We start from the raw sequence: 27,019 nt of genomic DNA on the forward strand, positions 1-27,019 counted from the left end.
AAACAAGTTGCAACAACATGTTGCATCTGTTTGTTAAAACACAATTCCTCAGTCACAGATGTTAAATGTAGTATTTTTTTATCGTAGTATTTTTCTTTTGAATTAGTTGAGAGACAACGGGGATAAACAGGTCAAAATGTGTTCTGCACACATGGAAATGCACTCCTACACATAAACACAGGCATGCAGAGCATGCAGCAGACTGTTTTCTAACAGCATGCCACGACTGCGTGTGCAAGTTTGTGTGTGACCTTACACTCTCTGCCGTCCTGTCGATTGCTCTGTCACTGTTCAGGAGCCAATTCCAAAGCTGTGCTCGCTGCATCCACTATCACTTTTCCCTGTTTCCCCTCCCTACCTGCAGTCTGGAGAAAAAACACTGACCACACTTGTACTCAAATTCAAAAACACACACAAAAATACTCCCAGCTCCTCTCTCTGACTAACAAGCTGCGTTTCGGCCTCTCTAACTGCCACTTTCGGCGTTTTGAGTGCCCATTTTCTCACACGTTGTAAGGTGTGTGAGCTTCTCCCCTTCCCCTCATTTGATGTTTGACGATTTGATGAATTTCAGCGAGACTCCGGCAGGGTGTATGGCACGGCAGAATTCGGTATAAGCTCAGCCTCCTTCAAGGTACTGCATCTCACCATGGATCTCTTTTCTGCCTTCACCTATCCCACACAATTCCCACGTCTCTCTTTCTATTCTATGTTTTCCAGTTTTAATTTAATTTCTTTTCATTATTGTACACAAAACTCCTCTCATTTTTCACACTGTCATTCTTACTTTGCTTAAATGATTTTTGCAAATATGGTATTGAAAGATTGTGAGTGTGCTCTGAAACACTGAGGACATTCTTTGTCAAGATGCTAACAGATGTGTCTCTCTCTCCCCCATGCCACCCCACTGTGGAACTCTCTGTAGAGAGTAAGTTTGGCCAATTAGTGTTACTACTATATTTTAACTTTGTGTTTGGAGGAAAATCATTACAGGAAAAGCATAACAGTCACTAACCATCCTCACACAATAATGCCTGTAACCACACTGTCTTGCTGAAATCAACCCTTGGGATCTAGATATTGTCACCTCACAGCCTGATGGGTGTTTTCTTATTCTTGTCAAATTGTGGATGTTCTGTAATACTGTTATTAATTTGGGTGGTTTAGGTTGAATTGGTAATTGGGAATAAAGATGGACTTGCTGCGGTGATGACTGAATAACCACTAACAGGAACTAATGCTGCTCTCACATCATTCTTCTTAAGCATAATGATACAGGTGAACCTGTATGCATGTGTGTGCATGAAGCATGTGAAGTTTTCAGTGGCTGAGTTACTCTATGTGACGAAACTGTGTGTGTTTAGGTGTTCAGTATGTTCCTGGAGACACTCGTAGATTTCATCCTGGTCCATAAAGATGACCTGCAGGACTGGTTGTTCGTCCTGCTCACGCAGTTGCTGAAGAAGATGGGAGCTGACCTGCTGGGCTCCGTACAGGCCAAAGTTCAGAAAGCTCTGGATGTCACACGGTGGGTGTTGCACATGCATGCAGATTCAGATCAGGGCATATAAATTACTGGCCCATGGGTAATATAGAGAAGTTTTTTGCAGTAAGGGTATTTGTTACACATGCAAATAGTATCTCTTGTGTTATTATACATACAATAATATTAAGAAGTTATTGTTTCATCTTTGAATTTTTGTAGTATTGCAGTAATTTATGTCATGATCCTGAGGAGTATTCACATACACACAATAAATATAGCTTTCTGTTTTCACTTGCAGAGAGTCTTTCCCAAATGACCTCCAGTTTACGATTCTCATGAGGTTTACTGTGGACCAGACACAAACGCCCAACCTCAAGGTAAAAGACAAAATAATGTAATTTAATAATTGTGAGTATGCAAGAGCTGAATGTATGAAGGCCTAACGGAGGAAGGGGGTGTGATGGACATAAGGCCTCAAAATTGCTATAACCATGGTAACCGCTGTACTGCTATGACCTCATGCCTGTTGTTGCTTGCTCTGACTCCCAGAACTCCACTAAACCCTGAATCCTTGGCTGTAATTAGGTGGTGATTGGTCTAGATGCTCCACCGGCCTTTTGCACTGCTACAATGTGAAAACTCGTCTTCTAACCTCTGTTCCTCATACTCTCATACCCCTCCTTCCATTTGTTGGTCTAACTTCTTGCCTCAACTAGGCAGCCACCTTAACCTCACTTTCTGCTACTTCGTCCCTCATTCGTCATTCTCTTCCACCCAAGGCTTTGGTAATTGAAGGATGGTCTCAGTACCACAGTTTTACTGTTTTCCCACGTCCACACAATGTAATTTTGCTCTTGGTTTAACGTTCCAAGATTTCACTTGTGTTCCAATCCTTCTGTCATTTAAGAGCTTGCCATATATTGTTTATCACATTTTGCACAGTGAAAAGTAGCCCTTTAAAGCACAATTATGAAACTCTGACCTACTCGAGGGCTACTTTAAAAAAAAAACTCTTAGTCCCATCGTTCACCGTCTCAAAAGTCTCAAAACCTTACATGTCATCACAGGCTACAGAAGATAAATGTTATTACAAGAGAAATTGCAAATGTAGGAGACTTGTGAGAAGAACTTTTAAATTTTAATTTTGTTTTTAAAGCTCTGTGAGCAAGAATAAGAGACTCTATATGCATTCACTGGAGTCACTAACAGCCAGTATGTTCCTTTGTGGTTATTTTATGTGTAATTAGTTTCTTTGTTAAATTTTCAATATCAGTCTGGAAATTAATAATATAACCCTGAGCCATTTCTGCAGCCTAACAGGCAATATCTAGTGAATAAACTGTTGCATGGAGCTTCATAAACCATCAATTTTTATGGTGACATACTTTGCATTACAGCTCTTTGCTTCCATCGTGTGGCTCAAATAAGAATTTTTATTTATAGGTTATTAGAATTCTACCATAAATTAATCAGCATGGCCCAAGCCTACTTTCCGATCGTTTTCCTTCTAAATTCTCTGCATCCTTTCTCCCTCTCCTCCTTACTCACCCTACTTCCTTTTTACTTCCTTGTCTCCCCTGCCCTTTCCTGTCCTCGTCTCTCTTCGTTGATTGACGCGGTGCTTCTCCTCTCTCTCTCTGAAGCCTGTACGGAGTTCGTGTTGCGGGCGAGGCAGGGGAGGGTCCGGGGTAAAATTGTTCCCCCCCAGAGCGCGGCGCCACGCCTGCTCTCTAGACGAGCAGGCCGCAGCCTGGAGCCAGTCCTCCCAGGTCAGTGCGCTCCGGGGGGAGCAATTATATGGCGCGCACGATGCCGCTAAAAGATTTGGAGGAGGTTCTGGTGGTCCTTGAGGTCCATATGTATAGAGACAGAGAAGGCGCAAGAAATAGAGGAAACTCAGAGCAGGAGTCATTTGTTGTGGCATTTCAGAGCCTGCGGTGAATGGTTGCATTTTATTGGTTCCTTTGTTTTTTTCATTTGTCCTTGCTTTTATGTTGATTCATTTTCCTACATTGTAAAGCATGAACTTCGAGCTTATCTTACTAATTCATCAGATCATTTGATTTTCAGACCTGAAGGAGATGCACATTCTTCTGTTACAAGTTGACTTTTTTGGTCACCTTTTTGTGTGTGTTGGTGTTTTGTTATTATTTGTATTACTTTTAACACATTTGCAGGTGAATATTGGCCATAATTTCCTCTGTAATCAAAAGGTTGGTCTAATTGGCTAAACGTGTGTGTTTATATTGCAGGTAAAAGTGGCCATTCTCAAGTACATCGAGACTTTGACATTACAGATGGAAGCTCCAGACTTTGTGAACTCCAGTGAGACTCGGCTTGCCGTCTCCCGCATTATCACCTGGACAACTGAGCCCAAGAGTTCTGATGTCAGAAAGGTAGTGGAACACATACACACATCGACATAGTTTCTGGATAAATATTCTTCACTTTTAAACATTATTTACAGAGTAAACGTTGTTTACTCTGCTCTTATTTGTAGCACTGTATATTGGCACTGATCTCCCACTTGAATTCAATTTTGATTCACACAGTCGAGTTAACTCCAATTCAGTTTGGGTTTATGATTTATTTACATCATATAAATACCAATATTTTATTTAATACTTCTCAGAATAGATTTTTATTTATTTATTTTTTAGTCCAGGGTTGCCACAGCGGATCATTGTCCGCATGTTGATTTGGCACAGCCAGATGCTCTTCCTGACGCAGCCCTCCCCAATTTCTACTGAACTTGGACCAGCACTGCACAGCTGGGGAGGGAAATAGGCTTTTAGTTGTTCATTTGGGTATACATATAGCCGGGACCAGGGATCAAACCACTGACCCTGTTGTCCGTGGATGACTGCCTTACCAACTGAGCTACAGCCGCCCTTAATGGTTTTCTACTTGTGTATAGTTCATACTATAGTTTTTGTACAGGTTTTGTATAGTTTTGTATGGTTTTGGGGAATAAGGATTTACTTTAGCAAATACAAATGACTAAAACATTGTATTTAGGCCTCAATTCAAAACAGCAGCATATCCACTTTAATGATTACTTTGAGCAAAAGCAGGATATAAACAGTGTGTGCTCACTAATATTAATTCACCTGGAGTGTTGACAAGACATCGGACATCTGAATAAAGTTGGATCCACACACTGTTCCCTGGAATTCTATCCTTTCATAGCCTGTAGCTAATGTTAATATCTCTTCAGAAACACATGTAAAGCTGAAAACAGTGTACAGTCTTCTTTGCAGCCTGTCCTTCTCACAGATGTATTCTCTAGTGATTGACCTGAGTCATGACCATCCCGTGCACTGGTGAGGGTACACATAGTCGTGTCTCAAAATAGCCAATAGAGTCAGCTAAAAGTTGTTCAAAGCAGTTTATTGGAAAATTAGTTTTTTTTCTCCAGCCCTATTTATTTGTTTCACTCGAGGGTTCCTAAATGTGAAGGATGTATTTTGTGTTTAACAGGCTGCCCAGTCGGTGCTAATAGCCCTGTTCCAGCTCAACACTCCAGAGTTCACTATGCTGCTGGCAGCCCTCCCTAAAACCTTTCAGGATGGAGCCACCAAGCTGCTTCAAAACCATTTGAAGAACACTGGCAATGCAGCACAGGTAAAACACACAGTCACTTATTCATCTACAGTGCATTCTGGCGATAAGACTGTTTAATTTGACACACAAGGTTGTTAATCCTTTGTCACGCTAGTGTACTTCTTTGTGTCAACTTTTGCTTCTTCAGGCAACAATGGGCAGCCCTTTAACACGCCACACCCCCCGATCTCCAGCAAACTGGTCCAGCCCAGTCACTTCCCCCACCAACACCTCCCAGAACACCCCCTCACCAAGGTAATGTGCATAAAACCTATTAACACCTCTACTGTCCATGAACCCATAGAAAAGTCGATTTTTAATAATCAACAAATCCACATGAACACAGGACACCACAATGAATTTGGAATGAAACACTCAAGATGTGAGCAAAGTCAAGACTTGCAGCTTTAATACCAGGTGTTTAACAAAAGTGTGGCACTAACCATTCAGGAAGTACAAACATTTTCATAAATACACCCCTATTTATGGTGGCTCATAAATAATGGAACAAACTAGCCTAACAACAAACATAAAGATTGCCTTTAATAATTGGATGAAAATCTTTTGCAGTTAGTGACTGCCTGAAGTCTAGAAGCTGTGGACATGTAAAAAAGCTGAGCTTCCTGCCTCAAGATCCTTTGCCAGGACTTTACTGCAGCTGCTTTTAGGTGCTGCTTGTTTTGTGGGTCCTGTGAAAAGCTGCTCTGTTGAGTTGAGATCAGATGATTGACTTGGCCAGTGAAGTATATCCCATTTCTTCGCATTGAGAAACTCTTGGGTAGCTTTCGCTCAATTTACATTCCTAAAGTTAGGTCTTGACTGTAGACTTTAGAACTTGCTTACCTTCCCGAGCATTCTCGACTTGGCTAGATGTCATGAACCATGGACTGAGTTATACATCATCCACTTTAGTTGTCTTCCACAGTTGGATTCCTGGCCTTTTGCTTTGGCTGAGCTTGCGAGTTAATGTATTTATTTCAATGTGGTGGTATACAGAGGCCTAATGCCCCCAAAATTAATTGTTCCATTATTTAGGAACCTGACAGTAATCACTGTTGTATATGATTAAATTCCATATCTCTTATCATAAAAGAATCATGAAGTAAAAAAGAAACACACGCCCAAAACACTGTGCATTGGATATAACAAAACCCAGTAAACAGAATCATTTTACTTATTCCTTTCCTAATTGTGTGCAGTGCTTTTGACTACGACACAGAGAACATGAACTCAGAGGACATCTACAGCTCACTGAAAGGTGTCACTGAGGCCATCCAGAATTTTAGTGTTCGCAGCCAAGAAGACATGAATGAACCGGTCCATCGGCGAGAAGGAGAGGAGGTGGGTAGAGCAGACAGAGGGATGCTTACATGCCAAGGTGTGCGTTCATGTGGGCGTCTGTGTATGTAAACACTGATATGTCACTTAAAGAGTTGGTTTGTTTACTAAGATCTTACGTAGTATGACATTTTCTTACTCAGGCACAGCTTTAGAATGAGAACAAAAACGCAACCGGTAAAGATGATTTCAAGAGGTTAGCAGCTAGAATTTTATAAACAATTCAAATTTACTAAGCAAACCAAGAATTCAAACCACTGTGGTGTATACAAGGAGAAGACTCAAGTAAACCAGTTATTAAAAACATCTGTGAATTCAAGACCTGAATTTATTACAAAAATTAAGTTTAGATTCTATAAAAGGAGCCAGGTGTTTTGAGTTTTGTGCAACAGAGGGAATTGCGTGTTTTCCAAGACTTAAAAAGCCTAAAAGCACACAGATGAAGATAGCTACCTACATGCAAAATATCTGAGCCTGACATTTGATCTGTGCCACCACTCCCCCTGTAGCGTGGGAATTGAGACCCATATGTGTGTATGGAACTGATGACTCTGAACTTGGTGCTCCACAGCCACTGATAAAATCATGTTTAGGAACCAAGCTCCTGAAAATCAAAACCAACAGAAGGGTATCAACAAAAACCTTACCTTTCATATTTACTCATGTGCTTATCAGGATAGCATGCTTGTTCAATCCAAATTTATGACTTCAGACGTCATATTGCAGGTCTTATTGCAGTCCCGCCCAACAACCCAGACCCCTTTTAAGGCCCTGGTGTACTCTAGTGCAAAAGTGTGACCCCCTGACATTTTCCTCATCAAATGCATCTGAAATCTAACCAGGCCACATGTCATCAGCCTGCCGATCACAACACATCTGACTCATCAGTCCAGCGCTCAGACAGTGACATTTAAGTGTAAATATACACAGAAACAAGAGTACCTTAAACCCCCTGACCCTGCTGTTTTGCTCACCTGGTGCCACCGAGACCCAGCACCAGCTTTTTTTGTTTTTTTAATAACATCTATAGAACAACTTGCTGTCAACCAAAGAAACCTTACAGTGATATTCTGGTCTGATTCTGATGAATGTATTTAGAAAGTTAAAGACAGTCTATCTCCACCTACTGAAAACAGAAAGGAGACCAGCACTTGTATCTGGTGCATTTACTTGTTGGTTAGCTTTAAAAAGCTGTCACTTAAATTTTGTTGCTGACCAGACACCTGGGCTGTATAACATTTACATTTACATTTAGTCATTTAGCAGACGCTTTTATCCAAAGCGAGTTACAAGTGAGGTACAAGGCAAGCAAAAATCTAAGTCAAGGAGAAAACATCAAAGCAAAGTCCTATCAGAAAAGTGTTCACAGTCCACGAGATGCAAGTGCGTTTTTTAATAAGGCTAAATATTTTGGTTTGGTTGTCAAATGAAGCAGAATAGATAGTGATTTATTATACATTTTTCCCCTTAAACAAAAATAAACTAAACTCCAAATATTTTATCCAGTATCACTGACTAGCAGCAGTGCCAAGAGCAAGGCTCACCCCTTTAACCCATCAGAGGAGGCCCAAAACATCTGCATGATAAGTTATGTAGCTTCTTATTTATTGTAATTTTAAAGACTAAAACCGAATGGGCTGGGCAGAGTGATGCAGAGCACAGTGGACCAGGAAGAAGGAGGGCAGATTAGCTTGATTCCCAAAAGCTGCATACTATAGCAATAAAGACCAAGCTTCCTTAACATCGGAGTTTATGCCTTCAGGGTGGCAGCGGGACAGATGGCAGAGTGTCAGATTTCATGGATGGTGGCCGTATGGCTCTGGACAACAAGACTTCTCTTCTCAACACCCCCCTGCTCTCCTCCAGTCCCAGAGGGGCCCGCGAACACTTCTCAGATTCACCTTTCAAACACAGCCGCAAAGAAACCAGCCTTGATGACTCTGAGCATCTCACGGACGGTACACACCTTGTTCTTACAGAAAAATACAGTCACAGTGAGCAGCACAAACCAAACTATGTCATAACTGTTTCGTACTTTTTCTTGTCCATTCTGTATAAGCAGATAGCAGCCTTGACCAGTCAGAGCTGGTGGCTGAGCTCCTGAAAGAATTGTCCAATCACAATGAGCGTGTTGAAGAGAGGAAGGGAGCGCTGTGTGAACTGCTGAAGCTGATTCGAGAAAACACCCTGCAGGTGTGGGATGAGCATTTTAAGACCATCCTGCTGCTTTTGCTTGAGACCATGGGCGACAGAGAGGTACAAACACTCACTGTAAGGCTTTAACAAAACTGTGTAAGTAAGCCAGGCAACATCTCTTATCTTTAAACTTGATTCATTTTCATTCTCCCAGCATGTCATCAGAACACTGGCTCTGCGGGTCCTGAGGGAGATTTTAGGCAAGCAGCCCTGGAGGTTCAAGAACTATGCAGAGCTCACCATCATGAAGGCTCTAGAGGCACACAAAGACCCTCACAAGGAGGTATATTTACTCACACATACAAATCAAAGCCATAAAATCTTATCATTTGAAATGAATATACTTCCTGAGCTCAGTACATTGTAGTATAGCATTAAAACTAATCGTGTCTGTGATACTGTAGGTGGTACGAGCAGCAGAAGAGACGGCTGCCATGTTGGCACTGTCCATCAGCCCAGACCAATGTATCAAGGTGCTGTGTCCTATCATCCAGTCTGCTGACTACCCCATAAACCTGGCTGCCATCAAGATGCAGACCAAAGTGGTGGAGAGGATTCCCAGAGAGGGGCTGTTCAGCCTGCTGCCTGAGATAGTGCCAGGGCTCATACAGGTAACGCACACACACTTCTCACATTTTTAACACAGGTACTGTGTTACTTTTGATGCTAAAAAAAAAAATCATCATCTACCAATTTTGTGACAATATTTATAGTATGTTCATGATTTAGAAAAAGATGTTTTATTGTTACAATTTCTGTTTACCATCGCTCTTCTATATAATCTCTAAAGCTGATAGTAGTTTCTTTCTTTTATAAACACTGTAAAACTAATTGCCACCCTACTCACACACCACCTATGCATCCATAAAATAATACATTGTCTGACTCCTTTGTTTTCAACAGAATGCTCTGCTCTTTTCTAATTTGTCTCCTCTGGTTGAACAGGGTTATGACAACTCTGAGAGCAGTGTGAGAAAAGCGTGTGTGTTCTGCTTAGTGGCCATTCATGCAGTGATTGGAGATGACCTCAAACCACATCTTGGCCAGCTCTCCAGCAGCAAGGTGACCTGACCTTAAAGTGTACTGTAAAACAATTTTACTCATCACACTCCAGCTGACAGGACTTATTTACCCAAGAACAACTTTTTGTTTATGTGTCACTTAATATAATAGTTTAGAACATGTTACCAACCTTAGAAAAGAGCAAACACTCTGTGTTCTTATTTTTAATTCTAATTCTAAAAAGTGTGAGTTGTGAAGATTAAAATGTAAAAGAACATGCAAAACAATGAAAGCTGGAAAACCAGATGGCATCAAGAGATGTTGTAGGTCATTAGGAAATTACATGGTGGGAAACATATACCAAAGTTTATAACTCAGGAAACTTTTAACATAACTCAGTAAGAGTTCAACAGGATTACCTTATTTATTTGCTCTACAACATGCAACTTGTGTGACCTCTTGCAACATGCAGACACATTTACTTACATATCTGTCTTCTTCTTTGTGTGTGTAGCTGAAGTTGTTGAATCTGTACATCAAGCGTGCCCAGTCCGGCTCCACTGGCAGTGAACCCCCATCTGAGGGCCTATAGGAGACACCGCACCCTCCACAAGGGCAACCACCGAACTGCAACTCTGCCCACAAAACATAAACATCTGCTCATGAGCTCACACCCACACAGGCTGAGAACAAAACGCACATCATAACACTGTCTCACAGGAGCAAACTGCTTACTTCTACATGTACGCTTGCACTCTGGACAGCAGAGTGACACATACATATACAGGTACACACAGTCATCATGCATTTGCTGTCTCACTGCAAGGTGGGAGTTGTGGCGCAGAGGAGGGGAGTGTTGTAATTCTCCTAACCATCCCGGAGGATCTACCCTTACCTCAGACTGAACTGAACTCTAAATATAAACATGCATACCGTCACATAGACCACCCAGCATTGTCATTAATCACTCAAGGATGAAAACATGACATGGCTTTCCTCTTCAGCTTCCTTTGAATCCCAAACACAACATCTGAACATATTGATGTCAACAAGAAGTGGTGCATCTGCATGGGTCTCATTTACAGGGGGGGGGGTCATGTTCATTGAAGTGCACTGGCACTAACAAATGGTGCCGTCTGTTGTCTTTTCTTTTTTCAAACGGCAAGTAACTGGGGCCAGATAGATGGGGATGTAAATGTACATTGTGTCATAGATTGGATTTATTTTACGCAAGGAAATTTTACAGCAGCAGTTTTTAACGTCCTGGAGTTTCTTTCTCACACGCACATACTCTCTTTCAAAAAGGTGCTGATGAGCCGAAGAGGTACGACCGACCAACCCTGCATTGCACTAATGCAAGTCACAGCAGGTCATGCCTGCTCATAATAAATACCGTACATAGGCAGATTCCACAGTATAGAAGGCGTTACGTGCTTGGCTATGCATGAGACTAAATTAAAAAACATAACAAAAAAAGGCGTTTTATTGGCGTCCTATTGACGGTCAGCATAGTGTGAATGGGGTTTTTAATTAATGTAAACGATGTCTGCCCCTTTCAGAAAAAATTTATGGTGTGTCCATTTTTTTCCCAGCTCATCTTACATCAGCCCACTACTGGGCAACATGGGGGAGGTTGCTGCGTGCTGCTTACGACATGAAGTATGACAGGACATGGCTTATTATCACATAGTGGATATGTACCTATATACGATATTAAAATATCCAATAACAGTGTAATTTAGGAGAGTCCCCTGGGAGGGGGGGTGCATGCACATTGTGCCCTCCTTGTTTTTATTCTTCCCCCCTCTGTTGCACGTGCCGTAGTCTTTCTGTCACACTTGTTTTTTCTCTGCTGAGAAATTTGTAGAAATGTATTATTTACAGCTCAAAAAATGGTCATTTCAACTTCACCTCTTCATTGTGTCTTTCTTTCCTTCCTCTTATTGTAACATTCTAGTTTTCACTGTTGTTTCTTCCGTGCATTTACAAAGCTGTGCTTACAATAAATAAAGAACTTGTACAGATCCAGAGAAGCCCTGTTGCTGCTACTTTGACTGAAAATCTTAAAAATGACATGAATATCAAATATTGTGTTCTCGTGGATCACTTGTCTGACTGGCCCAGTATCAGTGGTAAACTTTAGTACATCTCCTAAAGCTTTTTCCAGCTGTCTAATACCATTTCACGATGACTGTTTAATAATTTAAATGGACTATTTTCATCAATTAATTGATGTATATTCTCACGTGAAAGCAAGTTCTGACAACTGAGCAGAATCACATTTCTGTGAGTCAACTTAGTGATCAATTGACTAATTGTATAAGCTCCAGTGGTCCTGGTCTGCTTTATTTTATGGTAAGGCCTGATTGATGGAGCAGTGAAAATTTGCACAGAATGCAATTTAGCTAATTGGTGGGCTAACCCATACCTGTGTTGCAAAGGATAACCCGTTTTATGCTACATAGCAATTTGACAAACATGTCCAAATATCATTAATGCATATGTTATGTTGGCTGTTTAGAGGCAGCTAATGAGGGTCCCTCATATGTACCAGTCTGACCTTTAAAAGTTTGAAATGTATAATAAAAATTTAAATATCACCTTGCCTTAAGTATTCAGACCCTTTGCTAAGTACTTTGATGAAGCATCTTCGGCAAAAATTACAGCCTTGGGTCTTTTTGGGTGTGCTGTGATACGTTTTGCATCAGGGGATAGGGGGATTATCTACCATTTTTCTTTGCAAATCCTCTCAAGTTTAGTCAGGTTGGATGGGGACCATCACCTGCACAGCCATTTTCAGGCCTCCAGAGATGTCCAATAGAGTTCAAGTCAGGACTCTAGCTGGGCCACCCCAGGACATTCACAGAGTTGTGTCACTCCTGTGTTGTCTTGGCTGTGTGCTTAGGATCTGTCATATTGGAAGGTGACCCTTCAGGCCAGTCTGAGGATTGTGGAAAAGGTTTTCATTGAGGATAGATGTATTTTACTTCATTCCGCTTCTTCTCAACTCTGACCAGTCTCCCAGTCCCTGCTGCTGAAAAAACACTAGATAGGATATCTGGGGCTTAGTCAGTGTGACCATTGGGTTCTTGGGTTTTTGGTCACCTCCCTTACTAAGGACTTTGGGTTTGGCCGGATGACCAGCGTTTGGAAGAGTCCTGGTTGTACCCAACGTTTTTTCATTATAACATTATGGAGGCTCCTATTGTCTTGGGAACCAGAAAATGTAGCCTTCCCCAGATCTGCACCTCGTAATAATCCTGTCTCTGAGCTGTGTAGGCAGTTCCTTTTACCTCATGGATTTTGCTCTTAACATAGTATGCATTATCAGCTGTGAGGCCTTCTATAGAGAGGTGTGTGTCTTTCCAAATCATGCCCAATTTATATAATTTATCACAGGTGGACTCCAATTAAGGTGTAGCAACATCTCAGCAACAATCGAGAGGCATCTGTTTTAGCAAGATTCTGAATGCTTAGGCCAATGTGATAGAGTTTTAACAATTGTTGTATCAGGCAGGAACATTACAAAGTGTAGAATGTAAAATGTAAAAAAGTGAAGGGGGTCTAAGAACTTTCTGAATGCACCACAGAGTTAGAGATTAAACTACCCATCTGTTCAAAATCAGCTTCACATTACCAGCTGCAATATTAGTGGTATTTACACTTCAGTAATTAAAGTAATATTTTGTATGTATATTTTCTCCGTAACTAATTTTACTTTTTGTATTTACATAAAGTTTTTTTTAATCATTACTGTGTTTTGCATTAATGGCTAATGTCTGTTTACAGGGAGACAATAAATGAGTTATAAGGCGGGTCTTCCCTCTTGTGCCAAAGTAGCGTGTGTACTCACCTCAGAAATACTTTCCCACAGGGAGACTTGACCGTGCGCCACATTTTTGACGAGAGCGCGGAGCTTTGCGCACACACAACAAGCCTACAAACAATCACGGTGGACTGGACTCCTCTTCGATTCAACGCTGACCTGAATCAAACATGAGTTCGAGTTTGGGCCCTCTCGGTACCGGGTTGACTCGTGTTTATTTGCAGCAGGAGTGAGCCGCGCCGTCGCGACAGCTGTTGGACACGATGTTGTTCTGGCAGCCCTACACAGAAAACTTCCGAGCCTCTGCACAGAGACACGGCGGCAGCAGCTACACACGGTACGACCATTGTACATCTGAAATTGGCATGCTTTTACTTTATGGCCTCAAAGTGTCGAATGTCTATAAAGCTTACTATATTGCAAGTTAATAACTTTTTTCTTTTTCTTGTTGGCAACTGGATCCTATTGTTGCACATTGCACATTTTCCTCTGAAAAACAGAATAATGGTTTTACATAATTAAATTAACTTTGCTCTTCAAGTGATCATGTTTGTTGACAGAAATTACTTTGTAGATGTGTTATTATAGCACAGCTACAGTTGGACAAAAAAAAAACAGCAGTTTGGATGCTTGTGATTGGCCGAATGCTCTGCGCTGGGCACAGAAGGTGGCCTCTGATTGGCTGATCGCAGTCATGGCATCTTTCCTGTGGCTGGTGGTGGCAGCCCTATGTAGGCTTCGCAGACCAAGAGTCGCTGAAGGAGCCATGTTTATGCCTGGTTTTGTGTCAACCGCTGCACTCTGGATGGCTAAAGGACTGCGTCTCGAGGATTGGGAGCCTTTGCGGTGATTACTGCCCCGCGATGATAAGGGGAGAGAGGATTGAGATGGTACAGGGCGCACCAGAAGAGAGCTGCTCTTAGGTCACCGGACGTCGCACAGTTAATTCAAAGCAAGTGAAGTTGGTGCTAGCTAGCTTGATTGCTAGTTAGCAACAGCTGTGCGGACGCTGCGTGGGATGCGGCGTGTGGACTAAAACTATAATTTTCTCTGCTTGTTGCTTTACTTCGAGCTAACATTAGCTAGTTTCCTTAAAGACTCTGTGCCTGGGGTAACATCGATGCTGCTGAATCCATGTTGGCCTGCTTAAGTTGCCTTTGTAGTGCTCGCTAGCTGATAGCTAACGTTAGCATGCTGACAATCAGCTCGCATCTTCAGTCACGACCAACATTTGCTAGCTGAACGGATTTTAACTTATCGTTAATTTCAGTCCGTTTGCCAGTTGTGGAGCGTTGTGTGGCGCGATTAAAACCCCACAAAATATCCCAAGTGGAGATATGGCGGTACATCCAGTCTCAGTGGAAAGCTACCAGTTCGCATGCCCAGCTTGCCAAGGTGATGCTAACGGGCTAGCAGCATAACTTTCCTCTCACGGTGTCACTGACAAGCTGCATAGCCACTTCCTCGCTAGCCGACCTATCGTACCTGCGGCAAGCTGGCGGCCCTTCGAGTGGAAGCCGAAGACAAGGAGCTGGGATCGATGGCCTGGGTGCTGAAGATGGACGACGCCACCATCGAATCGGGGCTAGTGCACGATTTCGATGCCAGCTTGTCTGGCATCGGGCAGGAGCTGGGGGCTGGAGCCTACAGCATGAGGTTAGATATGGATTCAACAACCAAACCCAGCAGCTTTCTATCATTAACAAGTCAATAGAAACAAAATAAATTACGGTTGGAATTGTTAACATCACACCGCCGCTGCCTGTGCATGTTATTTCCTTTGTACTGGCTGTAATGGCTTGTCTTTGTTGTTGGGTTTGGAGTAAACAATGCAGGATGCCACGATCAGATTAAAAGACCAATTTCTCTAAAACCCACAGAAAACTAAAGCAAAGATGCATGCAATACTTGGATAACAAAAACACATCATGTCATCCTGCTCCTCAGATTATGCTGAAAGAGAGCTAAACTTGTCTGTTGAAAGATAACACAGAGGAAGTTTGCAGGAAAGGCCCTGGTTTGGCCACTCAGATGGCAGAGTTCTTAGACCAGGTCTGTGGTTTTGTTCCTGAAGGCAGTGCTGTGTGGAAACAATGTTTGTATTGGTCTCTGATTTTGGTAACTTTTATTAGAAAAGACTGAATTGACCTGAAGTTGACTGTGTCAGAAGCTTAATTTTCTGTTTTCCAGCTAAGGACACACCTGAACGTCTACTTTCAAATGAAAGCAGGGCATTGTTCTTTGTGGCTAAACTGCAGAGACAGTATTTTATATGATCTAGTTTTATGAATGGTAGGACTAAATGTTTTACCTCCTTTTTTTGTTTTTTATGATTTCATACTAACTTTTCCTCACTGTTTGAAAGAAAAAGGACATCATTGCCATCAAAACTGTTGTTGTAAGCCACGTGTTTAATTAGTAACATTTGATATGTGTCCATGAAGCTCCCAGGACAGAAGGTATGATATGCTGTACAGACTATAACACCTCTTAAGGCAAATTTGTGATATTAGGCTATAAAAATAAAACTTGACTTGACATGCGTGTGCCTTATCAGCGGCCTCTTTGTCCATCTGCTGTTAGCACAAGTTTATCAGAGTATTTCGCAGGTGTGTGCCAGTATCTTATGAGAGTAAGCAATTTTACCAGTGTTCCAGTGATTGTTTGCATGTGTTTGTGACAACAGTGTGTGTGTCAGTGGCTAAAGGAGTAGTGCTATCTGTGATGTTGGGATGGGCTGCGAAGTATGTTTGGTGCCAGCAGGAACAGAATGTCTCGGTGTGTTTCAGTGAAGCCTGGTCCTCGGATTTCAGGAAGCAGAAGTAGCAGGGCTGTGGCGCCCAGTTTGGTACTATCTGGGCAAAGAAAGCACATAAGTAAACGATTGAGAGAAAGTGATTTGAAACTGCACACATTTAGCAGGCTGCAGTATGGATAGCGGATATTTAGAGGAAGGTGCTGCAGGAATGTCTTGAGATTGTCAAGTTGGTTTTCATAAAGTTCACTGTACACCCATTGACACTGGCAGCATTTGTCAGGGTGAGCTGAGGACGTGTTGGTTTTCTTGAGTGGCTGCCAAGTGTGAGCGATAGTTAATGTCAGCAGCTCAGGCTATCTCTGGTTGGTTTTGTTCATTTATCCTGCTGCAACCTCATTCATACATAATAAGAAAGCCTTTTGATCGATTGAGAGCCTTTGTCACTTATTCTCCTATAAGCCATTCCAGTTAATGTTCCCATTGTCAGAGGAGATGAATTATTGTGTTACCTAAAGTGGGATGTGCAGCAGTTTAAATCGCAGCTAATTTTGCTGTTAAGATAACTACAATGTGGGAATGTGCAAGCGGCGTTTTTTAGGAATAAAGGCTGTGAGATTTCAGTGTTTATTTATGTTTTTATTTATTTTATTTTTCTTTAGGATGAGTACCTTGTGGAACTGGGGATTTTAATAAAGACTTAGCCAAAAGCAATAAAAAATTAAATGTGGAGAGACCAAAAGTAAAGACTGTGCACCTATTAAAGAAATAGGTTGATTTTATTTACATTATTTTTATTTATTTTTTTACGTTGTCCTACTAGAAACGACAGTGCTATTTATGTATTTGAATTAGGCTTTTGGTCTTTATTTTTTCCTGCTTTCCAAGTGCTACACAGTATGAAATGATGGCCACTGTTGACAGCCATTATTCTGTTATTCTTTTAAGACAAGACCTTCAGCTTTCATGTTGGCAGGAACAACTCTAAGTTGCCTGGATGACAACTGAAGAAACACTGTATTGAATCACACTCAAACATAGACAGAGGAATTTTTAACCAAAATTTTGGGTGCCAAAACTTCCAACTGGAAAATTACTTTAACTGCTGAATCTGCAAAGTACAAATACACTTCAAACTTAACTCCACTCACAACTTGTGAAGGAGGTTGGTCACCAGAACAAAAACTATACAAACCTTGAATTTTTTTGTTTTTGCACCACATCAGCCAAGGCTACGGAGAAAAACGTTTTTCTTTGAGAAACTGTAACTTTGATGGAGTCCAGTTCGATTGGGCTTTTGGGCTGCTCAGATGGACTTTGAAGTGTATTATTTCCATGAAACAAGGGCTGTACAGCATGGCTCTCATTTCTTACAGTGTAATTTTGTTTTTGATGAAAATACTCAGACACTGTGGAAAGCAGGAAAGTCTGAACTAATAGCCTGTTCCATATGCTTAAATAGCACTTTAATTAAGACTGTCTTATAAAATCCTTAACTATTCCATTAGGCTCATAAAGGAAAAACTTTTTGGCAAGTTTTTTTTTTCTTGCTTGATATTTCTGTGTCAAATCCAAGCTAACTTTTTTGTGCATCCTTCCTCTTTATTTTCCTTGTCTCTTAGCGATGTACTGGCTCTGCCAATCTTTAAGCAGGAGGACTCCAGCCTTCCCTCTGAAACTGAGACCAAAAATCCCCCATTCCAGTATGTGCTGTGTGCTGCCACCTCGCCTGCTGTCAAGCTCCACGATGAGACGCTCACATACCTAAACCAAGGTGAGTACAAGCATCTGAAGGAAAGTTGCTGTTGTTTTGCTTGATGTACTTGATTTAGTTTTACCTTCTTAAGTACTTAAACTTTTCTACCAAAAGTGCGCAGAGAGACTTTGTTATTGGGTTACAGTTTGTTTTCACATGATCTATTCAACAATAAATGATTGAGGTGATTATTTATTGAAACTTTGATATTTTTTATTTAATCGCATAAAAAGGAATTTGCAAATGTGGAAGAACTACAGATTTTTTTTTTTTTTTTTAATGAGAAGAAAACGCATTTTAGTTGGCGCACTGCAAGATAGAAAAGCCAAATCTGAAATCATACCTGAGGTTATATTGCAGCTATAAGCCCCTGAACATGCTTGCTGCAGTGCATGCTCCCCTGTAGGCGGGTGCATGCTGTCCTCATGCTGTATAAAGTGTTCATACTGCACATGAGCCACTCATATTCATTTTTGTTGTTGTCCTCCAAACACTCTAGTCGGCACTGTGAATGGGTCTACATTACAAACATTTCTTAGTTAAAACTATATAGTTACTACATATGAACTTTGTACAATGTCTGTTATGAGTTCTACTTGATTTTCTATTTTTGAAATGTTCTGCTTTTATGTGCTAGGCCCATGTGGGGCCCCCACGCTGTCTAGGATGGTGTAATTCCAGGCAGCGTACCAACTTTCGCAGAAATCATGAGTTTATCAGAAAGCTACTATGTCAATGAATTGCAAAGACTTTTCAAACTTCTGAGAAGGTGGTTTTTACCGTGGTCTGGTCATTCGTGGCATTAGGTCTAGAGGCATCATGTCTGGTGAAAGTATTATCGTGTCCTTTCGGCTTATCCTGTGAGTTCAGGGTCGCCACAGTGGATCATTTGTCCGCATGTTGATTTGGTACCCCGCTGTAGGGGGTTCAGTGTCTTGCCCATGGCGACTCTAACGTCTGAGCCACTGCCACCCCCTTAGTGAAAGTATTATTGCCTAAACCCAAAAAAGAAACATTTGTTTCACAAAAGTGAAACATTTGTCACAAATTGACAAAATGTTTCTGAAAGTTAAATTTACCTTGTCTCAATATCTAGTCTGCAATCAGAAGGCCACCTCATATTGCAATTTTCGCAGAAGTCAGATTAAATGCTTTTAATTAAAAGTTTATCTTGTACATCATCTAAAAAAAAAAAATTGTTTTTAATTTATGAGGATTCAATCCATAAACATCATGCCACCTGCCTAACTTTCCTTTTCCTCACTGCAGTGTTGTACCACACAGCAATAAGGACGAGCTTATAGTTAGTCTCTTCTGAATAACAAATTTCAGTTTACAATAAGCATACCTGAGACACCACAGTCTGTCAATGGTGGGACGTTGAAATGAACATTATGTGTTATTACAAAAGAGAGTTTAATAGTGATTCACCAGTTATTCAAGAAACAAACAAACTTATTGTCCTTCGGGAGAAATCAAAAGGCAAGCGATATACACAGCCATGCTTGATTTTTTTTTTTTTTTTTTTTTTTTTTTTTTTTTGTGTTCCTTCCTATTTTCTCTCTTAGGCCAGTCTTACGAGGTTCGTATGTTGGACAACAGAAATCCAGGGGAGTTACCAGAACTCAGCAACAAGATGGTGAAGGTAAAGAGGACCATCATGGCTAGAAGACAAACTTACTTAATATGTCAAGTACACATTATACCTCACCTCGTGTGTGTTTTTGTGTGCAGAGCATAGTGAGAGTGGTGTTCCATGACCGCCGGCTGCAGTACACAGAGCACCAGCAGCTGGAAGGCTGGAAGTGGAATCGCCCTGGCGACCGTCTCCTTGACATCGGTAATGATGCCTGCCGTGAATTGTTTACTTGAACCATCCTGTGTGTGATGTAAAGTTCAAATATATCTGTGTGTGTGTTGTGTGAGACAGATATCCCCATGTCAGTGGGAATTGTGGAGCCGAAAACTCACCCCTCCCAGCTCAATGCTGCAGAGTTCCTGTGGGACTTGAACAAAAGAGCTTCTGTTTTTGTTCAGGTAACAGACAGGAACATACATAAGCTCTTTTTTTTTTTTTTTTTTTTGCCATCTGTTGGGTGTGCTGCTAAAGTTCTGTATCAAACACATTTTGATCACAGTTCTGCTCACCTCCTCTGCTATCTGCAGGTGCACTGTATCAGCACAGAATTCACTCCCAGGAAACACGGTGGAGAGAAGGGAGTCCCCTTCAGGATCCAGTTTGACACATTCTCACAGGGAGACAATGGGGAGTACACAGAGCACCTCCACTCTGCCTCCTGCCAAATCAAAGTCTTTAAGGTAAAGTATCTTTTGTGGACAAAATGATGACATGGACATTTTCTTTCAAATCAGCCCCAAAGCAGTTCTTCTTTTCTGGTCTCTTCTCTGTTTCTTTAGCCAAAGGGAGCTGACCGTAAACAAAAAACAGACAGGGAGAAGATGGAGAAACGCACACCTCAGGAGAAGGAAAAGTACCAGCCTTCTTACGATACCACTATCCTGTCAGAGGTCAGTATGCAGACATCACTTTTTACCACTATTTGACCTTATCCCTAACAAGGCTATGGTGTTAATAAACATTTAATTTTAGGTGGCTGTGAAAGGAAGGAGCTATACCATAGCTAAATTTGAGGTTAAGAGGCATACTCTGGTTTTACACGAAATGTATTTGTGAAATAAAAATTATATCACTGCCATCCTTTTTCATAAGCATGAACATATCTAACCTGGCCTACTTTCCAGACATTCAGTGTAGGCCTGTAAATAATTATTTTCTAAAACTTTTCTGTGCTAAAACCAGCCTTTTTTGCAGCTTTTTTCTAATCACCAAATTGGGGTGTTAAGTAGTTCTTGATATGAGTATCCTCAGATTGACTCCTTTTAAGATTCAGTCCCATAGCTAATAAAACCATATATTTACAAATCCATAATAAGAATTTTACAGATGGCTTGAGAAAATGATTAGTGTTGGTCATAGTGAAAAGCTCAGTTAAATTGTTGCTGTTAACGTTTAATCATCTACCATGAACCTGAGGAACTGCATACTCTTCTGCAGTCGAACTGTTTTTTCCCTACTCAGTTTAAACATGGTTGTTTTGCCATGATTTCGTTGTGTAAACCTGCACTTCACATAGAGGAACAAAATAGCTCCAGTCACTCTAAACTTTTTCTTTTTTGTTTTTTTTTTTTAAGCAGAGATATTTAAGCTGCCTGTATCCTGATGCATCTCTTTGCTTGTGGTTTACTCTTTTCTCTCATTAGCAAATATAGTTATGAATGTATCATGTGCCTTTTATGAGAGAGACCAAGTGTTGAAAAAGTAATTTGACCTTTTATACACTTGTATGTCAGAGCAGGATTTCCTTCAGGTTTGTGTGTTTCCTTAGTTACTGGCTGCCTTGCATGGTGGTCGTTAGTGGGCTAACCTCTGCTCTGTATCTGTGTGTAGACGAGGCTTGAACCCATCATAGAAGATGCGGGTGACCATGAGCTGAAAAAGTCTAGCAAGCGGACACTTCCTGCTGACTGTGGCGACTCCTTGGCCAAGAGAGGCAGTGTAAGCGTCACTTTCACTGCCCTCTCTTAGATACCAGGCTGTTAGCAGGCTGTATCTTATGACCCTCAGCTGCTGGAACAGCAATACTATACATTTGATATTATGTGGGGTGGATATGGGACAAACCTTAATTCCCAATCCATACTTGACTTTTCCAAAGCACCTTCAGCTCCTGTTTTTGGGTCTGTCATTGAATATTGAGATGTCTTTCCTCAGTGCTCCCCATGGCCAGATGCCTATGTCAGCACGAGCCAGCCAGCTACTCCCTCCTTTGCCTCCACACCACTGTCCACCTATGCGACCTCCTCAGTACCTGACAGGTAATAGTTTGTGTGCTTTGTTCATTTTGGTCCGTACAGAAGGTGCGTGCTAATCTCACCTGTCTTATCTCCTATTTTCTAGTGACTCGTCCTCTCCCAATCACCAGGCAGATCCTGGCAGCCATGGCAATTCAGAGGTCAGTCTGCACTCTCTATGAATTTTTTCATAAGACAGCAAGAGGCAGACTGACTGTATTTGACTTTACAGTATTTGATCACTCACTGGCACTGAATGAGTGTAGAAACTCAGATCAATGTGTAGAAGAGTATTGGCATGTGTGTCTATGTCCTCCTTTTACAGCAGCTGAGCCCCACTGCGTCCATACAGGACACACAGAAGTGGCTGGTGAAAAATCGCTTCAATTCATACGCACGGCTCTTCTCTAATTTCTCAGGTACAAACAAATTGTTTCATACACATAATGACATGCACATATGGAGTGATAACAGCTGCATTAGAAGTGACTGCTCTTCTTGGCATAGGTTCTGATTTGTTAAAACTAACCCGAGATGACCTGGTCCAGATTTGTGGGCCAGCAGATGGGATCAGACTTTTCAATGCACTTAAATCCAGGTGTGTTAAAATGTGTATCTTGTTTTCTGTTATTCTATACCTGTAAAAACAGCAGCATGCCAGTTTTTCATTTACTGTGTGTGTTTGTAGGTCAGTGCGTCCCAGGTTGACAGTGTATGTCTGTCAGGAGTCCCCTCGGGATAGCCCCCTGTCGGAGAGACAAGGCACCAATGAAAATGGAGAACACAGCATCTCCTCTAGTTTACATGGTACTGTATAAATTAGAAGTGTGTAGCATGCAACATTTTGGTCCTTAATTGGTTGTATTTGAAAGTACATTTAAAACACGTGTCTCTGGTTTTCTGGTGTGTTTCTGGGCAGTGTACCATGCTCTGTACTTGGAGGAGCTGACAGCTGCAGAACTGATCCGCAAGATGGCGTGTGTGTGCAGCCTTCCACTGGGAAAGATCAACCAGGTGTACAGACAGGGTCCTACAGGCATACACATCCTGCTTAGTGACCAGGTAAACAAACACGCATACTCAGAAAGTGCCCCTCTCCTTTGCTGTCTCAGTTTTTGGGAATGGACAGTTTTGTAGAGTATGTTTATTGTTGCTTATAAACTAATTAACTCTTGCAATTATGATGTCTTTGAACTTTATTATACTTTCTGATGTTAGCCAATACAATGAAAAGGAAGAGAGATGAAAGGCTGATGTGCATACCCAAATGAATAAAGGTAACAAATGTAAAAACAAAGACGGTATGTATAGAAAAGATATTAATTGCTCGACTGGGTTAAGAGCTCATTCATTTGGTAGGAAGGAGGAAATAAGCTGTGTTTCACTTATGTTTGTTATCAAACCAAGACAACCTACTCTGTATCCTTTGTTTTAGAATTTGCATGTCTCATGCTGTCAAACCCATACTGTGATGTTAAGCGTCTGTTTTGTATTTTCTCCTAGATGGTTTACAATTTGCCTGAAGAGAGCTGTTTTTTGATCAGCACTGTCAAAGGTGAGCGTATAGCATTGAACGTGTGCACGAAACAAGTTTGAGAAATCAGTCATTGACAAGGATTATATGTACTTATCACAGTGTGTTTTTTGTCTTGTTTTTTTAGATGAATTGGGTGAAGGACTCCATCTAATCCTGAAGTAGTGATGAGAACAGATGGCACCGCTAATTCTCCACCCTCTGTTTTGGAGCAGAAGCCTCCCTCTGTCCCTCTCTGCTTGCCTCTGTTTTTTCCTTCTGCCACCTCCCTCTCTCTCTTTCTCTCTGTCTCTGTCTCTAAATCATCACTTGATGGAAAGCAGAGAGTCTGTGTCAAAGCCATGTAAATGTTAGAATCTGACATGGGTGTGTCCACTGTTTCATATTGAAAACGCTATTAACAGAAGTTTAGTTTAAAGAGGAGAGATGGGGGGGGGGATATGCAGTTAGGGGAAAGGCAATGTAATCTGTGTATTTTGATTTTATTTCAATTTGTGTTGTCTTTGATATGGTTTCTGTGTGATTAAAGGAGGGGGGGGGGGAAGCTCCTGGAAAGAGGGGAGAGTGATGATGTGGCTGCCAGGAGAAGAAAAAATAGTGAAGTTTCGTTTTTGCTCGTTGCCCTCCCTACACAACACGCACAACCAGCACTAGGCCAGTATTTGATAACATGTACTGCTGAACAGCATGTGTTCTTGACGTACTAATAACTTGCTTAAAGAAGAATACCAATTTACTCTGCTTCTTAAGCATTCTCTCTGGGTTGTCTTAATATAACCCCTAAAATATCCAGGATAAATTTAAAAAAGGTGTCTTTGTGGATGTTGACGCCAACATCTTAATTTTAAAAAAAAAAAATTTTTATTTCTCTCCTTTGACTTTGTTGGATTGATTGATTTGATTGTGACGTAGGTTCATCCTATGTGATTTTTGTTTTGTTTTCCAGCCATATCTCTGTTGGGAAATGACACACTTGGCTTAACTCTTAACGTACGTCCTGTTTGACCTGACCTTTTAATGTTTTCTATTGATTCTTTATGTTGCTCTCATTAAATTAACATGTTTCCGGTGCCATATTGGCTTTTTAGCGCACATACATGGAGCACATACATCTAGTCTTTGGCTCTTTTGCTTTCTGTGCTGACATTGAAACACTGGTTTAAATGAAAGGGGTTTACACCGCTTGGGAGTTTTGCCATAAATGTGCAAAAAAAGAGGAACAAATCCTCAGTAGAAGACTGACACATGGCATAGTAACGCCTCTCAAAAAACCTACAAACTATAATGTGGACCAAACGGGTTTCAGATCGATGTGTTTGTGCGTGTGTGGCAAAGCTTCATTGTTTTTGTAGAAGCATTAAAGAGTTAATAATTGGTCAGAAAGTAAACAAACCCTCATCTAGTGGAGCGTGTATGTGCAGAGTAAGAAACCATCCATTCCAGGATCTTCTTTACAAGAAAATACCTGCCACACAAGTGGCCTGGTTTTCACAACTCTCCTCCTGTTTACTATGAAATTACTGCAGCTCCACAACCATCTCCAAAATCTTTTTTATTAATGTAGCTGAACACAGGTCAAGTACACAGGTCATGTGTTTGAGTGCCCTTACTTTAAAAAGTGAAAGGAAGCCTGACACAGGTCCTTGGAGTCGCCAGCGGTTTAGTTGAGTTCCTTGATTTTGGTACATGATGTCTGGAGATGTTAAAGTGCATACAGTTTGCACACCCAAGTGTCAGAATATGTGTGCGTGTGCATGGGTATCCTTGTCATTTTGCAATAAACAACTTATGTTAGTTGTTGTCATAATTTCTTTTTCCTGTTGATATAATGAAACTGTGTTTAGTGTGCTGTTTAGTTTAAAAGCATGTGGAAGATGGGGGAAGGGGAGGAAGGGATACTCTGGTGCTTGGTGAGTGTAACCACTCCTTCTTTTTCCAGATTTTAGAGACCAATTCTGCACTGAAAAATCACACAACTATAGCTTGATGTGTAGTCAGTAGTTCTACAAACACACCCTATACTTATCTGCTTCAAGAGAGGGAGAACAAAAAATAAGAGTGTTGAGACTAAGAAGTCTTTTTTTCTCGCCACATGCCAGAGCCGTAACTGTAGCTCTTGTGGTGTTTACAGGGACATGAGTACCACAGCACAGTTAACTGTAAATTAGCAAGTTATAGAGCAGATATGAGGCAACCTCTGGTGAGCAGTTTTGGTCCCCCTTTTGGCCTGACCAATCCCCTGTGCGTGTGTGTACGTTTGTGTGTGAGAGTGTGAACAGGAGAGGTGACCACTGTTTATGTACAGCCTAATGTCAAATATGCTTCTCATGTGCACAGTATGGTATGCTGGATATGTACACAACCACGTGCTGGGAATAAATGATTTCATAAATTTCTCTGGTGTCCTGCTGCCTTACTAAGGGGAACAAAATCTATGTGCACATCCACCAATTTTATACATTATATGGCTTCACAGATTTTACCGAATAAAAATGAATAACAAAGAACTATTTCAAGTTTAATACTCAGAAATGTGAGTCTGCTCTGTCAATTTACTCATTTTTGAAAAGTATAACCAGGTCAAATCAGGTCTTTTTGGGGGAGTATTTCACCATTTTATGTTCAGATTGAGAGCACATATAGGTGTCTCCAACAGCAGATGTTAAGAACACAGGATCATGCTATTTTTGCCTTTAGCTGTTGTATCTAAGGCTGAATCACATCTGGGATAAAAAGTGAATACAGCTGTTTCAGTTATTTATCTGCCAGTAATGAAAAGTATCAATACATTTGCATCACTCCTCTGCATGTATCGGATCATTTCTTCATTCAACTCACTGTCTTTATCCTTAGACCTTTGCAGTCTCCCACCACACTTGTAACCTTCTGTCGTAATCTCAGGTCTCACAACCCGAATCGATTCTCCTCGCTGGTCTCTGCAACTCTGCCCCCAACACAGGACCTCTCCATCCTCGATGCAGATGCAGCCACATACAGACAAATCCAAGACTCCAGCTGCCCTTGCTGAGTATCAGGATCTGCTTGTACCTTTTTCTCAGAGTGTCACCAGGGCAAAGATCCATTACTACCAGGAGAAGCTCAACAACAACTTGGGACACCAGAAAGCTGTTCTCCCCTTTCAAAACACTCACCTACCCACCTTCGCCTCCGCCATCTACCTCTCTCACTGCTGACGACTTTGCAGTCTTCTTTACCAACAAAGTGGCAGCCATCAGCTCACAGTTCCCTCCTCCAGATGATGACATCCGTCTAACTTCTTCCAACTGCATCGCTCTCATCATTTGCAATTCTGACTAAGGATGACATATCCACCCTCCTCCTCTCTAACCATCCGACCACCTGCGCTCTGGATCCAATCCCTTCCACTCTTCTTCATGAATTTGCATTCTACTTGATCTATAGTCACCCATTGACACTGTAAAACATCAGATCCTCTTGTCCACACTCTCTGACTTAGGCATCTCTGGATCAGCTCTAGACCGGCTTCGTTCTTCCCTATCGGGACGAACCTGAAGGTATCTGGTGGGGGCATATTTCTCACTATCATAGCCTCACTACCAGTGTGTCGCAGACTCAGTTCTTGGTCCTCTTATTTTTTCTATCTATACTTCATCCCTAGGTGCCATCAT

At 41.4% G+C, this 27,019-nt stretch overlaps 2 protein-coding genes across 52 annotated transcripts in view; both read left to right on the forward strand.

Annotated features, from left to right (window-relative positions):
* The window catches only part of clasp2 (cytoplasmic linker associated protein 2), a 56,737-nt gene extending 45,079 nt beyond the window's left edge, over positions 1-11,658 (forward strand). For 46 of the 48 annotated variants that reach the window (XM_067501939.1, XM_067501948.1, XM_067501993.1 and 43 more), the window contains 12 exons: positions 1,365-1,528; positions 1,785-1,863; positions 3,739-3,882; positions 4,967-5,110; positions 5,238-5,344; positions 6,289-6,430; positions 8,190-8,385; positions 8,490-8,683; positions 8,778-8,906; positions 9,028-9,234; positions 9,569-9,685; positions 10,140-11,658. In XM_067501939.1, coding sequence (XP_067358040.1) covers positions 1,365-1,528; positions 1,785-1,863; positions 3,739-3,882; positions 4,967-5,110; positions 5,238-5,344; positions 6,289-6,430; positions 8,190-8,385; positions 8,490-8,683; positions 8,778-8,906; positions 9,028-9,234; positions 9,569-9,685; positions 10,140-10,217 — 1,701 coding nt within the window. In that variant the 3' untranslated portion in view covers positions 10,218-11,658. Of the gene's footprint in view, positions 1-574; positions 635-925; positions 929-1,364; positions 1,529-1,784; positions 1,864-3,738; positions 3,883-4,966; positions 5,111-5,237; positions 5,345-6,288; positions 6,468-8,189; positions 8,386-8,489; positions 8,684-8,777; positions 8,907-9,027; positions 9,235-9,568; positions 9,686-10,139 lie in introns of those variants that run through there. The other 2 variants (XM_067502288.1, XM_067502279.1) reach the window with 2 other exon arrangements.
* A 1,847-nt stretch (positions 11,659-13,505) lies between these two features.
* On the forward strand, positions 13,506-25,765 carry ubp1 (upstream binding protein 1). Of its 4 annotated transcripts, XR_010914252.1 has the most exons (17): positions 14,149-15,107; positions 17,829-17,980; positions 19,531-19,607; positions 19,697-19,802; positions 19,893-19,999; positions 20,129-20,281; positions 20,381-20,491; positions 21,432-21,539; positions 21,756-21,859; positions 21,942-21,996; positions 22,161-22,254; positions 22,343-22,433; positions 22,524-22,642; positions 22,755-22,897; positions 23,054-23,112; positions 23,339-23,390; positions 23,497-25,765. XR_010914252.1 is itself a non-coding variant. In XM_067502371.1 (16 exons), the coding sequence occupies exons 1-16, from the start codon at positions 13,715-13,717 to the stop codon at positions 23,532-23,534; spliced, it is 1,584 nt and encodes a 527-aa protein (XP_067358472.1). In that variant the 5' UTR covers positions 13,506-13,714; the 3' UTR covers positions 23,535-25,765. The 4 variants fall into 4 exon arrangements, 3 of the variants coding, with proteins under 3 accessions (XP_067358472.1, XP_067358487.1, XP_067358464.1); XM_067502371.1 differs by lacking the exons at positions 14,149-15,107; positions 23,054-23,112 and adding an exon at positions 13,506-13,788; XM_067502363.1 differs by lacking the exon at positions 23,054-23,112 and having other exon boundaries at positions 14,151-15,107.
* Positions 25,766-27,019: the final 1,254 nt, after the last annotated feature.

This window comes from Channa argus, chromosome 1, assembly GCF_033026475.1.
Source record: "Channa argus isolate prfri chromosome 1, Channa argus male v1.0, whole genome shotgun sequence".
Classification (NCBI taxonomy): domain Eukaryota; kingdom Metazoa; phylum Chordata; class Actinopteri; order Anabantiformes; family Channidae; genus Channa; species Channa argus.

Coding starts and splice junctions, on each gene's coding strand:
- ubp1 (XM_067502363.1), top strand. CDS start 14,992: ATGGCCTGGGTGCTGAAGATGGACGACGCCACCATCGAATCGGGGCTA. Junction 22,434..22,523: donor TTCAATGCACTTAAATCCAG/GTGTGTTAAAAT, acceptor GTGTGTTTGTAG/GTCAGTGCGTCCCAGGTTGA. Junction 22,643..22,754: donor CATCTCCTCTAGTTTACATG/GTACTGTATAAA, acceptor GTTTCTGGGCAG/TGTACCATGCTCTGTACTTG.